We start from the raw sequence: 16,186 nt of genomic DNA, 5'->3' as shown, positions 1-16,186 counted from the left end.
CCCACAATTATCCCCATTTTACAGATGAGGAAATCAAGGCTCAGAGAGGTGAAGTAACTTGCCTACTGTCCCCCAGCCTGGAAGTAAAGGAGACAAGATTTGCACCTAAAGTTTCATCCCTGGCATTTAGAAGGCTCAGAAAATGTTTTCTTCTCCACACAATGCTTCCATCATGTGGGAAGACTCTCTGGAAACATCCTGAATTTTCTCAGAAAGAGGAAAAGGCCCTTGTTTATGGGAGTAAGCCCTGAGTTCAGATCCCAACTCTTCCACTGATTAGCTCTGTGACCTTGGATAAGTCATTTCACTTCTCGGAGCCTCAGTTTCCTATCTCTAAAGTGAGGATAGCAATTGTGCCTGCCTCTTAGAGTCTCCGAGAGGGCAAACACTTGGCAAGGGCCTGACACACTCGATAGTTTAATTGACAGCTATGGCGGCAATGACAATGAAGTCCTTCTATGGTGTATGCACAAACTGAGCTCCATTTAGTGACCCCTACACACACACACACACACGCACGCACACACACACGCACACACACCACGCACACACACACGCACACACACCACGCACACCATGCACATACAAGGATTGAGCTTGAGGATTGGGTGTGACGGTGAGCAGTGAAGTGAGTTCATCCAAAGGTGCTTCCCAGGGATCCCGCCTGATTGTTTATCCCCTCCCCTGAGGCGCAAGGTATTGTCTGGTCAGCGGGAATTTAGACACACAGACTCTAGAACGGGTTCTCCCCCAGTGCATGCTTGTTTTCTGCTCCTCGGCCACGCCAGGCTCTCCCGGCCCTGGTGACTGCAAGAGCGTCTGTGGGAGGGGCCCCGCGCCCTGTCTCGAGCTAGGTCATTGCCTGGCTGGCGCACACACCCGGGAGCTCAGGGCGCTCAGATGCAATTAGACCTGACGTCCCAGGGAGCAATGGCTGCTTGCTTTATGCATCCCTGACATGCAGTGGCCTCTTGGCAGTTACTGTTCAGCAAGTGGTTATTGAGGGTGTGCCGTGTGGCTGGTGTCGCATTAGATTTTCTGAGGCTGGGAGAGAACAAGAAGTCCGTGGATGGGGCCCTGATGTGTGCCAAAGTCGGTTCTGAGCTCATTACCTGTTAATTTATTTCATTCCCAAACAACTGATGGGTTCACACAGCTTTGTTCCTCACGTCACGTATGAGGACACAATGCTCAGAGGGGCTCAGTGGCTCGCCAGCTGGACGTGGGGGTGCCACGGTCTGGACCCGGCTGTCCAGTGCTGAGCCCTGCCCCACATCATCTCTGAGTTCTGCCTCAGAAAGTGGAACTCACATTATCCTGCCGGCAGCCAACCCCCCTTAAGAGTTCTGAGCAGGCCAGTGACCTGGGAAGGCCTGTGGTTAGACAGCACAGCTGGTGAGAGGTGCAGGGTAGAGGGAGGAGTCAGGGAGGGAGGCAGGGGCAGAAGTCCTGACCATGGTCCTCTGAGGGTCGTGACCTTGGGAAGACCTTACACACCTGCCTGGTGCCTCCCAGGGAGAGCTTGGGGGAGTCCTCCAGGTTCCAGGGAGTCCTCCAGCTTCCAGGCAGTCCGTGTTCGCCTGGAGGACAGCTCCACGCAGAGCCCATGCTCCTGACCCTGGGTTTCCGGGAATCACTTCACAGCTCAGATGAGTCACACCGAGGCTTCACGGGGTGGTGCCTTCAAGAGGACGTGTCATGACTGGGACTCAGAAAGACAGGAGACATGTCCAGCAGCTGTCAGCTCTGGCTGGGGAGGGCTCCATGACACCTTCCCCAGCAGTGCAGAGCCCTGGGCTCACCTTTCTCTGCACATGTGTGTGTGTGCGCACACCACTTACCATGCAAACACCACACACAGACAGACGTCATGCCCATGCCACACCCAGACCCACACAGACAACACACACACTATATCACATACACCAGCAGTGCACACACGTACCACATGCTGCATATCACACCACACACACCAGCAATGCACACGATACACACCATGCCACACACGCCAACACATAGCACACACCACATACACACTCACCACAAATCCCAGTCCACCTTCATTCCGCTCTAATTTATGCCCTAATTACGCCCTTTCAAGCTCAGTTCCTAACCCAGAGGTTCTAAAAGGATGAAGACCTCGGGCCCACCCACTAATCTTATCAATTTGGGGAAACTCATCCCAAAAGAGGAAGGGGTGTGGGCATCCCCACAAAGGGAAGTCCGGGAAGGACCACAGAGCCTGCCTGTGGTCACCAGTGGGTCTGGGGAAGCCAGACCTCACCACCTGTATCTGAATCCCTGTTTTCCCAAACCTCCCCCAGAACTGCTGTGGAATGAGGGGGTGGGGGACACATGGGGTCCCACCTTCTAGACGGAAGGGAAGCACGAGGGGCTCAGGCCACGGCCTCTGTGAGACAATTTTCTTTACGGTTTGTGGCTGTGCAGCCAGGACTGCGACCCAGCGGGCGAGGCTGCAGCCAGGTCTGACACAGACAAGCGCTGGGTGGAGGTGGGAGAGAGGAAGGGAGGAAAGAGGCAGAGAAGGGGAAGAACAGAAGGAACTGAGAAAACTGTTCATTTCTTTATGCTTGCAGGTGTCCGTTTAGGGAGCCAAAGAGATTGGTTTTCTGTGTCCTCCCTGGAGTTGACATGCTTTCTTGTGCTGTCTGCCATCTTCTCAAATTAAACTGAAACCAAATTAGCCCGGGGCCAGAGGTCCCCTCAGCAATCCACGGGTGGGGCGTCTGGCGCTGGCTGAGCGGTATGGGGGAGGAGCGGAGGCTTCGGCTCTGGGCCATCCTGCGCTCAGTTTACTTACTCCTCTGTCAAATGGGGCTACTAACCTTTTCTCTGACCACCTTGCTCTGTGGTTGAGGGGGGTCTGAGCAAAAATGGACACAAGAAACTCTGAATAGGTCTTTTGTTTTTATGGCCTTCCAGAAAAACATGTTTCATAAGTTTTATTGTACTTACAACTGTGTATGTAGACTTTGGTTCTCTTGTTTCCCCTTATTTAAATCCCATGGTATGTTTACTCACCATCTCTACTCCCACCTGCCTTAGTTGCAAGATGGTATTTTCTCGTGGAAGTACTTGAGTAGCCCCTCTGAGCCCCGGTTTGCTCACCTGGAAAACGGAGGTAAATTCACCATAATACATTCGTGTAAACGGCATTTATTTCACCTGTGCCGAGCCCTGTACTGGGCTTCAGGGCTATGCAGGCGAAGAGCACGTGACTTCAAGGAGCTTGCCGCCCGGTGTGGCAGCTGACACGAGCAGGAAGGGTTCTGAGGTTCGGTGCTGAGGTTCTGCCGTTCAGCATCGTAGGTTTGGACTCTGGCTCTGCTGGAGGACCAGCTCTGGGAGCTTCAGAATGCTCCTTAAGCTCCCGGTGCCTCGGTCTGCTTATCTGTGAAATGGGCAGCAGCAGTAGTACTCAGTGTTTGTCTGATGATACAATGGAAGGGTGTCACATGATGTGCTTACAACAGCCCCTGGCCTGTGGGGAGCCCTATGGAGAACTTAGCTGTTTATTACATGGCTGTCAATGTCGGGTGGTGTGGGGAGCACAGAGGAACCTTGAGGAATTAGTGCAAAGTCAAGCAGAGAGGAAAAGAGAGGCATTCCAGGTTGAGGGGCCTGAATAGACTAAGGCAGGTCCCGGGGCTACAAAGGGCCTAGGGTACAAAGATGTTTGAGACAGCAAAAATGGGAGGGGGCCTGACTGGGAACTCCTGAGACGCTGAGAAGCCACACTTTATTCTGTGAGCTAATCTTTGCTATTCCCACAGTCTAATTTCTATTGCCAGCCACTTCCCCCTCCCTTAAACGCTTATAAATTGGCTTGCCTTTTTCACTCGGCTTGCGCTAAGAAAAATAATGTCCATGAAATTAGAAGTGTGATGTGCAAACCATAGATTTATATATTTTCCTAATTCACATTTAAATAAATACATAACCATTAGACATTTTCAAATATGTTTGTCTACCTAAAATTGTCTCATGAACACGACTGGGAAAAGCCTTTGCAAGTTAAGATTTTTAGGCAAAGGGCAGACATTGGTTTACAAAGAAATAAAGAAAAGCAGGGTGGCGTGGTCATTTCTTTTTATACCCTCTGTGGAATACTAACTCCAGCTCCACAGTTACAAAGCCCACCTACCACTTTCCCAGGCACATCCAGGCTCCCGATTGGCTCGGGTCGGTCTGGGCCCCCCACCCCTACCCCGTGCAGGGGGGGGGGGGAATAGCCATCTCCACCATGCTTAGGTTTACACTGCTCTCTACTGGCCAAGATAAGAATTGCTTCACCAGGAAAGAGCCTGCTAATCTGTCAGATGCAAATTTGCATTCTATCCTCTCACCTCTTTGGCTGTTTCTACTTCAGTGGAAAGCAACAATGAGGGACCCTCGGGCTTTTTTTTTTTTATCTGTTTCTGAAAAAGTAATACATGCACATGGTTCAAAAGGGTTTATTGTGAAAATTGTTTCCCAACGTTACCCACCAGAGCCCCCTCCCCAATTCCCCTCCTGCAAGGCAACTGCTAGAATTAGCTGCTTCTGTTATCTTCCCTAGACTCTGTAAATATTTCAAAAACTATAACAGAAATCTCATATATACCAAAATAAAGCCACCCAGACTAAGTAACCAGTTTAACACTGATTTTATTACATACTCTGTTATACACGATCAATAATGGCAACAGAACAAAAACGAATTTAATTGTTACCAAGAGATATATAATATTTGAGAGGCATAATCTCTTTTTAATTGCTTATCCTTTGTTTTTTAATTTTTCTTTTTTTGTTGTTGTTTAATTTATTGGGGTGACATTGGTTAATAAAATTATACAGGTTTCAATTCTATAATACATCATCTTTATATTGTATTGTGTATTCACCACCCCAAGTCAAGTCTGGGAGACAAAAATCTTTTTAAAACAGGCAGTATGCAGAGAAAAGGAACATTACCGTGGAGGCTCTCTGTATGAGCAAATCACAGAAGACTGGAACTAAAGGATAATGGGGGTTACCCAGGTTTAGACAGGGAAGGGAGCTATTCAGGCCAGAGGGAACGGCATGTGCGAAGCCCCAGAGGTATTCCTACATACTTTGGAGAGATTGATAAGTAATTCGGCCTGGCTGGAATGTGAAATATTGGGTAGGAAGAGATAGTGAGAGGTACAAAAACTGGATACACAGAGCCTTGAAGTGAGGATCAAAAGTTTGTGCTTTACCCGGAGATTGGGAGCATTTTGTTTTTTGTTTTTTTTAGTTCAGGTGAAATTCACATGATATAACAGTGACCATTTAACATATACAAATAAGTGGCATTTGATAAATTCACGGTGTCATAAAACCAACCCTTCTCTCTGGTTCCAGAACGCTTTCATCATCCCTCAAACTAACCCCACATCTATCAGTCATTCTCCATTCCTTCCCACCCTGTTCCCCAGCCCTGGGTAGCCACCAAGTGGCTTTCTGTCTCTATGGACTTACCTTTTCTGGATATTTATTATGAATGGAATCACATAATGTGTGGCATTTTACAACTAGCTTTTTCCCCGTAGCATAAAGTGTTTAAGGTTCATCCATGTTGCAGCACGTGTCAGGGCTTTGTCCTTTTTCATGGCTGCATAATATTCCATCGTGTAGGTAGACCACATGTTGCTTATCCATTCATTCACTGAGGGAAGGGGCCATATTTGTGCCTCAGAAGGTGCTGCTGATGGGAGAGAGATGGGGTCAGGCAAGGATGGATGGAGTCAGTAGGCAATGCTGTCCCACAGTCCAACTGAAAAATGATGGAGAAGGTGATGGCAGTGACTGGGGGCAAAGGGGTGGACTGTAGTGTCGAAGGAGACACAGAAGCTGAGGTCTGCCAGCAGGAGCTCGGGACCATGTGCCCACAGAGAGCCTTTCCCTCTGGCAGCGAAGAGGGGCTGGAGCAGGCAGGGGCTGGCCTTGGAGAGCTCTGTTTTCCTGTGGAACTCTTCCATATCAAACCCACCTGCCCTTTCCATCACCCCTTTGTTCTGGCATCAAACTGCCACACTGATGTCTCAGCGCCTCCCCACATTGTGTCTGGCTGACATCTCGCTTCAGCCCTCAGCAGAAAGCCTCGCTCTGCCCTGTGGCCAATCTCTCTGCTGCACTTCAAGCATCTGTCTGCATTGTCATCTTCAGCTGATGCGCTCAGCATCTCAAATACAGCTGGGTGGACAAGTGAAAATACAAGCTTGTCTTCAGATTGGGGGGGGGGTGTATGTGTGTGAATCACCAGCATTTGTCTGTATCGCTGGAACTTGTCTATCAAAAAGGGATCAAAAAAATAGATTAAATGTGTTCTTTTCCCCACTGCCCCTTCATGCCCATTGTTTTTCCTACTCTGGGTGAAAGCTTAGTTTTCACGAGTCTCCTGCTCATAGCAAGTGCGGTTCAGTCTAATAATTATACAGCTCTAACCCTTATTCATTTCACAGCATCACCCCTCTCTCAGCAGGGCTCCTCAGGCTGGCAATTCTGTAGTGAGGAAGGGCCTAGAAGGCTGTTTCTTTCTCGCAGGAAAGAAACTAACTTGTCAGCACCGTTATGTTTTGGAAGATAGAGAATACTGATTTTATTTGATGTGGGTCCTTGATGTAGGAAGCCTGCTGAGCCTGGCTGCTCCTGACTGAGCCCTCTGCTGGTTCCCCACCCCCTTTCAGAATGGGAACACTCTTCAGGAGACCCCCAGTGGCTGCCTTCGTCGGGGTTCACATCTGAGACCCAGGCAACATGAATATCATTTCCACTCTCATCCATGATGGGCAGCTCACTCCCAACACCCTCTTTCCTCTCTTTGCTCTGCCCTGAGGCAGGCAGGCAGCTCCAGGTTGATTTTTATCCTTAGTCTTGGCTTAGCCAATGTCAAAGGCAGCCGCTGTTTTTCAAAGCCCAAGATGGCTGCCAAACCATTCAGGGTTGCCTTGAAGACCTCCTCACCCTCCCCATGTCATCCTCCCCACACCTCCCCTCCCACAGTGACACCCTCCCTGAGGCAGTCTTGTCTATAAGCCTTTTAGATGGCCCAGTGAATGTCTCTTGCCTTCCATAAGCTAGGGCAGGGAACAAGCTCAGATGAGAAGAGCTGGCTAGATGGTATCAGCAGTTACCATTGGTGCCCTGTATGGGCCCTCTGGCACCTGCCCTCTGTACCCATGATGACTTCCCATTGGAAGTCTCTCCACCTGAAGTCTTCCTCTGCTGCCACATGGGCAGGCTGGAAGTGCCGGAGGGTTAGCACCCCTCAGAGTAGCCCTCAGCCAGGGAGGTGTGGGAGCTGGAGGATACATGGCACAGCTCCCTCCCCCCCCCCCCCGGTGCGTTCAGCTCCATCTCTCACCGTGCCTGCAGGACAGAGCCCAGCACCCACAGTGGAACTCACCTGTCAATGCACCACACAGCAGCTCCTTCCTTTCCTCTCTGTCACTTCCCCACCAGTGCTGCCTAGGGTTGCCTCCCAGATAACTAAACTCCAAAGGACAGTCACATCTTTGCTCAGGCTCTGCATCTAGGGAATCCAATCTCAATCAATAGTCATGTCTATCCCTTTAAAAAGTAGGAAAGTTCAGCACCTGGTGGCTTGTTCTTACCTTGGGGGAACCTCTGCTTAAATTCCAGGACATCAAAAGTTGCACTTAATACTCTGTTACACACTGTTTGCAAAATGCATTCATATAAGTCATGGATTTTCAACCTTAGAACTATTGACGTGTAGGGCCAGATAACTATTTGTTGTGCAAGGCTATCTTGTGCATTTCAAGATTAGTAGTATCCCTGACATCAACTTACCAGTGTAAACCCCCTGGTTGGGACAACCATGTCTCTAGACATTGCCAAATGTCTCCTGGGAGGCAAAACCACTCCTAGTCAAGGTCTACTGACATAAGTCATCTCATGTCATTTGGCATAAACAGCAGTCCAAAGATAGGATGATGATGATGGTGGTGATGATGTTGATGGTGGTGATGATGTTGATGATGGTGATGATGTTGATGGTGGTGATGATGTTGATGATGGTGATGATGTTGATGGTGGTGATGATGTTGATGGTGGTGATGACGGTGATGATGATGATGTTGATGGTGGTGATGATGTTGATGATGATGGTGATGATGTTGATGTTGATGATGCTGATGATGTTGATGGTGGTGATGATGTTGATGGTGGTGATGATGTTGATGGTGGTGATGATGTTGATGGTGGTGATGATGTTGATGGTGGTGATGATGTTGATGGTGGTGATGATGTTGATGATGATGATGGTGATGATGATGGTGATGAAGGTGGTGGTGGTGCCTAGAATAACATTGCAACATGACATAACCTTCAACTGACTTGACTAAACTTACTCAGGTGCTATCAGTGAACCTGGATTTTTATCCCAGACCTTCTGCATGCCTTACCTCACTCCAAAAGGCCATGATATTGACTGGAAATATTAACCTCAATTCACAAAGAGCTGTAGAAAAACCACATATCATTTATGAAAGAATCAGAGCCAAGAATCAAACTAAAGCTTCTGTTCTTTCCAGCAAACTGCTCCTTCTGGTTTTACAAAAAAACAAAGAATTGTGCTAGGATTTAAAACAAAAGCTATTTTTCACCCTTGAGGATGCTTCTGTTAACTGTGAACAGCACCAGATGTTAGACCTCGGTCCTTGAGTTTTGGCTAAGAAGGAATTCAGAGCCAGGATTCAAATACAAGCAGAAGCTTATTTAGAAAGTCACAGGGGTAGAAGAAGTGAGCTGTGGAAGCAGTGAGCCAGCTGGGCTGCGTGGGCTCAGGAAGCAAGTTACAGAGGCAGAAGAAGGGCCCTTGGAGCTCAGGAGAAAGAAAGGCAGAGAAAATGTGCCTGAGGGAAGGAGAGAAAGAAGCACTGATGTGCTCCAGGGAGAGAGAGAGAGAGTTCTTCGTTTTGAGGGTTTTTATCTGGAGTTCTCAGGGGATGATCACAATAGAATATGCGTCAGCTTCCCAGGTGTGTCCTTTCAGGGTCGTGGTCTCTATTGATTGCTCAGCCCCAGGGCAGGGTCTCAGCTGGTCCTGATGCCAGCCACGGCATCACCCTGCCTGACCTCTCTGCTTTTCTGGTCCTGGAGCTGAAACACAACAGAGGTCTATATGGTATCCTTAGTTTGGCCAAAACTTTTGTCTCTGTGGTCAACAGACCCCGGGCTTTGTTCCTAAGATTATTTGATGTGGGTCAGAACCTCATTGTCCTGAGGGCTTAATGCTTAAGGGAGTGGTCGTGCAAGGGTGTGTTTGGGAGTCTAACGAGACTTTTCTCCAACGCCCCTTGTTCCCCCTCTCAGGGAGGGTCACGTGACTAGCAGCCTGCCAGGCCAGGAAAGGTCAGGGGAAGACCCAACCCGAATGACCAGTGATACGAAAGGTTAGGGGCTCTCCACCGCAGGACCAGTGATAAGCGAGGAGAGGAAAGGTCACCTTGGGAATGAGGCCCCACACTGCTGCTAGACCCCTGGGGCTTTCTGGCCCAGGTGACCTTCAGTCCTTGGCCTGTTGTCCCTACTCTGCTCACCTAACTGCCCCACTATACAGCTTCTACTGCATTCAGACCATCGAAGTGAATGATAGAATAAAGCCAACTGGCGTGCTGTCTGGAACCCAGTCTTAACCAGTGGATCGGCTGTGAAGTCGGCTTAAGGAATATCTGCCCTCTACCATGTTTCACACGAGCCTAATCCAGCGACTCATGAGCGACTGACGTTTTCACGGTGTTTAAAGTTAAAAGGCTGTTCCCTACCATCGGTTGAGAGCTGACCTCGGCCCCACCGTGGCTGTTTCAGATAACCCCTCCGGCAGGCACTTTCACAGCACAGCATTTACTGAACAACTACTGTGTACAAGAGAAGGAGGCAACTCCAGAATTCCAGGGCAACAGGGGTTTCAGAGGCTGTAGCCTAAATGGAAACTGGCCAGGGGTAGGAGGGGTCTAGGGGCCTGGTCTTGAAGCCATGTGTGCAAAGCAAGCCGACAGCTTTTATCAGGAGGGGATGTGTTTTCTGGTGGTGCCAGGGAAGCTGATGGAGATTATGGGGGCAGTTAGGGTCTCCCTAGGCCACCCTTTGGGACAAGTTTACACGAGGCACTGTCGGAGATTCCGTGGAAGACATTGTGGTGAGTGAAATACGTCCCCAGACCTCTGGAAATAAATCCTCGACTGCAGACCTTGTGATGCTGTTGTTTCGCTCTTGCTGATTGAAACACCAACAGGCGTGGTTTCCACCCCTTCTCCCCGCTCCCAGATGGGCAGCAATCACTGCCCAAGTTGGGTGAAGCTATCAGGAGGGGAGGGCGACTATCAGTCTGCGGTTTGTTCCAGAGACTTCACTTGGGGCCTTGCCTGGTGGTGAATTGCTCAGTCAAGAGACTCCTAATAAAAACCTTTCACTGTCTCCCATTCCCGGCTCAGTGACATCCAAACACCCAGGCCCTCTAAGCCCTTCATTGTCTGACTCCCACCGCTCTCTCTGGGTTCCCGTGTCTATACCCGCATCCACACATGCTGACCACCAGGCAAGTTTCTTCAGGAGCCATGACAGCTCTCTCTTTCTCCCTCTGCCTGGGGCTTTGCTTTCTCCCCAAGTCTCTGCTTAACTGCCTCGCATTCTTTTACTCTTAAGGAATAGCAGCATCACTTCCTCCAGGGATGCCTCCATGATGCCACCATTCTGACTTGATGCCCTCCACTGCACTTACCTTGATCATAACCCCTACTGCAATCCCTGACTCACTAGCCTAAATATACTGCTGCTCTGTGACTCTTCGTGTCTTCAGAGCACAATAGAGTGCCTGGCATATAGTAGGTGCTCAAAAATATTAGGGAGAAGGACACAAGAAAAGGAGAAAGAAGAAAGAGAGAAAAGGAAGTGAGAGATAAGAGAAAGGAAAGAGACATGATAATATCTATTCATGATTGAGGCACACTGGCATTCTTTCTATCAGAGATCAATTCTATTAGTCTGCCTAATGTGGCACATTTCTGTGGTATATTGAAGTGCTTTCTGGATTATTATCTGTCCTTTGCAATCCAAATAGTATCTTTTAAGGCACTTTCTCAAACTCCAGTCTTTGAAAATGTGTCCTTCTGGAATGCTATGAATAGTGATAACAGGCTTTTGCATCCTGCCCTCTGCTCCACCCTCTAAAGACAACAGACACCCAGGTTGATTTTAAGGAAGTATTCCCCCCCCTACCCCCAGTAAATAGAAGGACCCCTTCACCTTCCACAGAAATGCAAGTGATAAGTAGCCGGCAGTCAGTTTGTTCTGGTCAAAGGAGAGTGAAAGACCCAGGCCACACCCCCAGCCTGTGGCCCTGTACCCAACATTTAGTTTCACCCACAAAACAGTTGTTGATGAGGAGGATGTTTGGGCTAATAAGTCTGTAAAATCTCTATTTTCTGGTTTTGCTCATTTTTATTGTGAAAAATGGTGCTGCCCATGTGAATGGCCATCACCTGGGTGATACAGCTAATTACCTTTCTGCTTGGGAAGGGGCTTGGTTATGCTAATGTGTGCTGGAGGAGGGATTTTCCTGCCGAAAAGTTTTAAAAGGAAGAGCTAGGAGGCCATTTTGGAGAGGAGCCCATGTTGTTGCAGGGCAGGGAGCAAGATGGCGGGCAGCTGAAGGGGAACAGAGGTGGGGCCTTTGATTCTAGGAAAACTCGGATGAGTCAGTGGCTTTGGGAGCCCTGAATGGAAAGGGAAGTGTTTTCCTGCTGTGTGTATTTACTCGCCAGCCGAGTGTGAGGCTAGATACAGGGGTCCCCAAACTTTTTACACAGGGGGCCAGTTCACTGTCCCTCAGACCGTTGGAGGGCCGCCACATACAGTGCTCCTCTCACTGACCACCAATGAAAGAGGTGCCCCTTCCGGAAGTGCATGGGGGGGACGGATAAATGGCCTCAGGGGGCCACATGCGGCGCGTGGACCGTAATTTGGGGACGCCTGGAGCCGCTAGAATAAAGCTAATGGCCCACCAGTTCTTGGCTCCACAGTTTCATTACCGTCTATCTGAATCAAATGTGAACCTGCACGAGCCGGGCGGCTGTAACGGAGGCCGTGACTACTGGCCATACAGGGGGTCTTGAAGGCGATACTACGCCACGCAGGGAAGACCATCTTATGAATGAGTCTTCAATCCAAGCCACCCACGAGCCTGTGTGCCAGGCTTGGAGGAAGGCTCAGCATGTTCTGATCACATTTAGACCTGACACCTAGTAGGTCTCAAAAAAGTTGTATGTTGCCTGAAAAAATAAATCAAAAGCTTGTTGAATGCCCCTGACTTTGCTCTGCAACGTCTCCTTATTTCTTCCCCTAAGCCTGAACCTGAGCAACAGTGACATCCTGACCATCTACGACGGTGACGAGGTCATGCCCCACATCTTGGGGCAGTACCTTGGAAGCAGTGGCCCCCAGAAGTTGTACTCGTCAACGCCAGACCTAACCATCCAGTTCCACTCGGACCCCGCCGGTCTCATCTTTGGGAAGGGCCAGGGATTCATCATGAACTACATAGGTAGGTGTCTCCTCTGGTAAAGTTTTTTCTTTATATTTAGGTACAAGTTAAAACCTAACTTCTTTTGGCATCTAATGGTCAGTGATGCACTCTGAGAGTTCCAATGGACAAGATTCAGCCAGCAATGAGGGGACATCGTGACACCTCCCAGGAACCAAGTTAACATCTTGATTTCCAGGATGGAGCAGGGAAAAGGATTCCTCTTGCCCGGTCTCCCACCTCTATACCCTGCCCCAGAGACCCTCGGCTGGAGTTAGGTTTGAGGTCTCTGGCTCCTTTTCCCCTTTGGCATAAAGATTTGCTCATCTCAATCTGATATAAAGTGTTCTCTGTGTCACCCCCTTCTCTAAAACACAAGCCACTTCCCTGACCATTGACTGTGTCCAGAATCTCACACATGTGAAAATAAGTCCCTTTTTTTATTTCCCGCTATTGGACATTTCTCATCCCTGCCAGCTCTACCGGCAACTCTGAGAGAGACCAACACAAGTGTCGATCTTCCCGATGTTTCTCATGGGCCTTTTAAACCTTCATTATGCAGCTAAATAATTTCAGAGTGTTATTGCTGCTGCTTTGAATGGGCTTCCCACTCATCCCCAGGAAGCGCCCTGGGCATAGGAGGGTGGTTCATGCTGGCAATCCTGCCTTCTGAGGGAGAGTTTCTGGTGGCTTGGCTTCTATCTAAATCCTTAGACTTTTCCCCTTTCCTGGCCAGAAGATGAGGTCACACTTTTGATCTTCTGTCTCCTCTGGTGCCCAAGTCAGTCTTCCAAAACCGCATCCGGCGTGACAGCAGAAATCCGGCTCTGTCCAAGGCTGCCCAAGGTTAACCGGAAAGCCTGGCCAATGTTCATCTTGGCAACATCTTGAAGAGGAGGCACTCTTGTTAATTGAAGCTGAAACTTAGATTTGTGTGACAAGTTGAAGTTGGCAAGCGCCCAGACATATTTACTTTATTTCATCTTCAAAGGTGTTATCTGCATTTCCCAGACAGTTTGATTCACAAAGAAATTTCCTGGCACCTCGTACATGCCAGGCCCTGCGCTAGGCACCAGAGTCTAGGAGTGACTAGACTGCTGTCCCTGCCCTTGAGCTGGCTGCTGAAAACAGGAGAGGGCATCTGTTAACAGGCAATGTCAGGACCATGTGCTGATGCTGCAGGAGAAGCAAGCACATGGGGTTTCAGAGGCCGCTTCCCAGGGGTACACAGCTTGGCCAACATGGGTAACACACAAAAAAGAGAGACTAGTTCCCTTTGTTCTTATTTCTGTTAAAGAAACACGTGGTTAATTTTGTAGGGAAGATAAATGGGCCTCTTGATTGGAGATTTTTGATTGGAGTGTATTTCATTTTGATGCCAATCAATTTCTTGTGACCACTAGTGTTGAAGACCGTGATGAAAAGAATTCAGAGGAGGTGATGTCTGAAGTGAGTGGGAAAGAATGGTGTGATTAATTAGTGATGTCTTCCATGGCATGGGAAAGGAATTTGCTATGGTAGGTCTCATTTTAAGCAGACACAGATGCAATTCCCATTCAGTAGAGGGATCAGATGGAAGGGTCAGGGGTGTCTGTAGTCATCTAGAGATTTTTGAAACTCCTAGACTGATCTCTAGGCCTAAACCTCAGCTCTGCAGGTTCTTAGAACCTTCCATAGGAATGCTCTGGGCTTACATGGTCCTGACATCTCTTAATTCTCCTTTGTATAGACAGAAGCAAATACCTATTCTCATCACTGATTCTTGTGCTTTGCTAGTGTCTTTGGCCAAGTGCATGGGAAGAAAAGGAATAAAAAAACAGAGATGAGCCTGACCTGTGGTGGCGCAGTGGATAAAGCGTTGACCTGAAAATGCTGAGGTCGCTGGTTCGAAACCCTGGGCTTGCCTGGTCAAGGCACATATAGGAGTTGATGCTTCCAGCTCCTCCCCCCTTCTCTCTCTCTCTGTCTCTCTCTCCTCTCTCTCCCTCTCTGTCTCTCTCTCTCTCCCTCTCTCTCTCCTCTCTAAAAAAAAAAAAAGAATAAATAAAATTAAAAAAAAACAGAGATGAGTAAGCAGTGTTTTTCAAAGACATATTGGTCACTTGCATATTTATTCATCTAATCCTAAGATAATAAATTAGCTCTATATTGTAGGTCAACTCCAATCAAATGACAGTGGCACCCTGGAGTGCTGTGTTGAGGACTGGAAGGTTTCAGCTTGATCCAGTCAATGCTGTGATTTATTGGTGATGTCTGCATTGAGCATAAACTGGTTATGTATGGCATGTATTCAGTGCTTTAGGGTATTTCTTGTGCCCTACAGTGGTGCTGATCATGACCATAAAACTAGAATCAGACTCCTGTTTTCCTAGTGCCTGGCATATGGTAGGTGCTCCCTAAATCTTAGTCCAACAGATCAATGAATTCATATTATTCATCTTTGTGTTATTGTCATACCCTGCACATTAATTAGCATTCACACTACCCTTAGGGATAGACAGGCTTGTGATTTGTATCTCCTCTCTATGATTGAGGACAGTGATATTTATTGACATGACTGGAGTCTCACAGCTTCTAAAATAAAAAGGACTAGAAAAGAAGTCCTCCAAATCCTAGGCCAGGTTTCTCATTCTTAACAAAGTTCAGGGCCCCTAGGAACAGATAACCCTAGAACCTACACCTAGCGTGTTTGATGAATATGCAGATTTCCAAATCAGGGTCTCTGGGAATGGAGTCTAAGAACTGCAGAACAAGGAGACCGAGTGACTTAGCCAAGATCACCGAAAGTGTAAACTTTTGGGCTAAGATTTAAGTCAGATCTCTACTACCTGGTGACAGCAAGTGAGTCATCACAAAGGTGATGAATGCCACAGGGAGACAGGGGGTCCCACAGGAATATGTAGCCACACTGTCTCACATTGAAAAGTCAGACAAGCAGACTTGTCTCATCAGAGCCTTTGGCACAAGGCAGACCACATATCCAGTATTTGTCCCCGTTTCTCCCCTTTCATCCATAATTTGAGCAATTGCAGCTGTGTCCTAAATCCAGGGCTTGGCTGATTCCTCAAAGACCTAAAAATAGAAGCTCCTGTTCCCCACCAAGCCATTCTCAAAGCCATCTCCCTCTCCTGACTTCTCATAGACAGCCACGAGACCTCCTTTCCCCAAATAAAACCATGATGATGCCCCAGGAAAGGCCATTGCCTGCTTCTCAGAATGACTTTTCCTGCAGACAGTGGAGGTGCTTTGCTTTTCCCAGAGGCACATAAGGACTGCAAATTAATTATATGGTGTAATTAGCTCTTTCTCAAAATCTGTGCAGTGGGCACTTGGAAGCAAGAATAATAACTGTGGGCTTTGAATTACTACCTTAGTAATGAGGGTTTGCTGAAGAAAAACAAAATTGTTCCGGAGGAAGATTCTATGGCAATAAGCTGCAAGGAGCGTTTTCTGGAGTGTGGCTCATGTTCACTGATGACATGCAACGCGATTTGAAGAATTCACCAATTATTTTTATTTTCATAGTTAAGCATCGGTCTTCATCTGCATTATAAAAATATATATTACTCATCCATCAAATCTATGGGTTTACAGACATTTTTAAGATGAGGCTGAGTG

The 16,186-nt window shown here is 48.2% G+C and overlaps 1 protein-coding gene across 3 annotated transcripts in view; it reads left to right on the top strand.

The window, feature by feature from the left end:
- The window catches only part of SEZ6L (seizure related 6 homolog like), a 172,845-nt gene that overhangs the window by 132,858 nt on the left and 23,801 nt on the right, over positions 1 to 16,186 (top strand). For all 3 annotated transcript variants that reach the window (XM_066260271.1, XM_066260270.1, XM_066260269.1), the window contains exon 10: positions 12,393 to 12,589. In XM_066260271.1, coding sequence (XP_066116368.1) covers positions 12,393 to 12,589 — 197 coding nt within the window. The remainder of the gene's footprint in view (positions 1 to 12,392; positions 12,590 to 16,186) is intronic.

Source organism: Saccopteryx bilineata, chromosome 2, assembly GCF_036850765.1.
Source record: "Saccopteryx bilineata isolate mSacBil1 chromosome 2, mSacBil1_pri_phased_curated, whole genome shotgun sequence".
In the NCBI taxonomy this organism is placed as follows: Eukaryota; Metazoa; Chordata; class Mammalia; order Chiroptera; family Emballonuridae; genus Saccopteryx; species Saccopteryx bilineata.
This window is presented reverse-complemented; position numbering and strand designations above follow the sequence as displayed.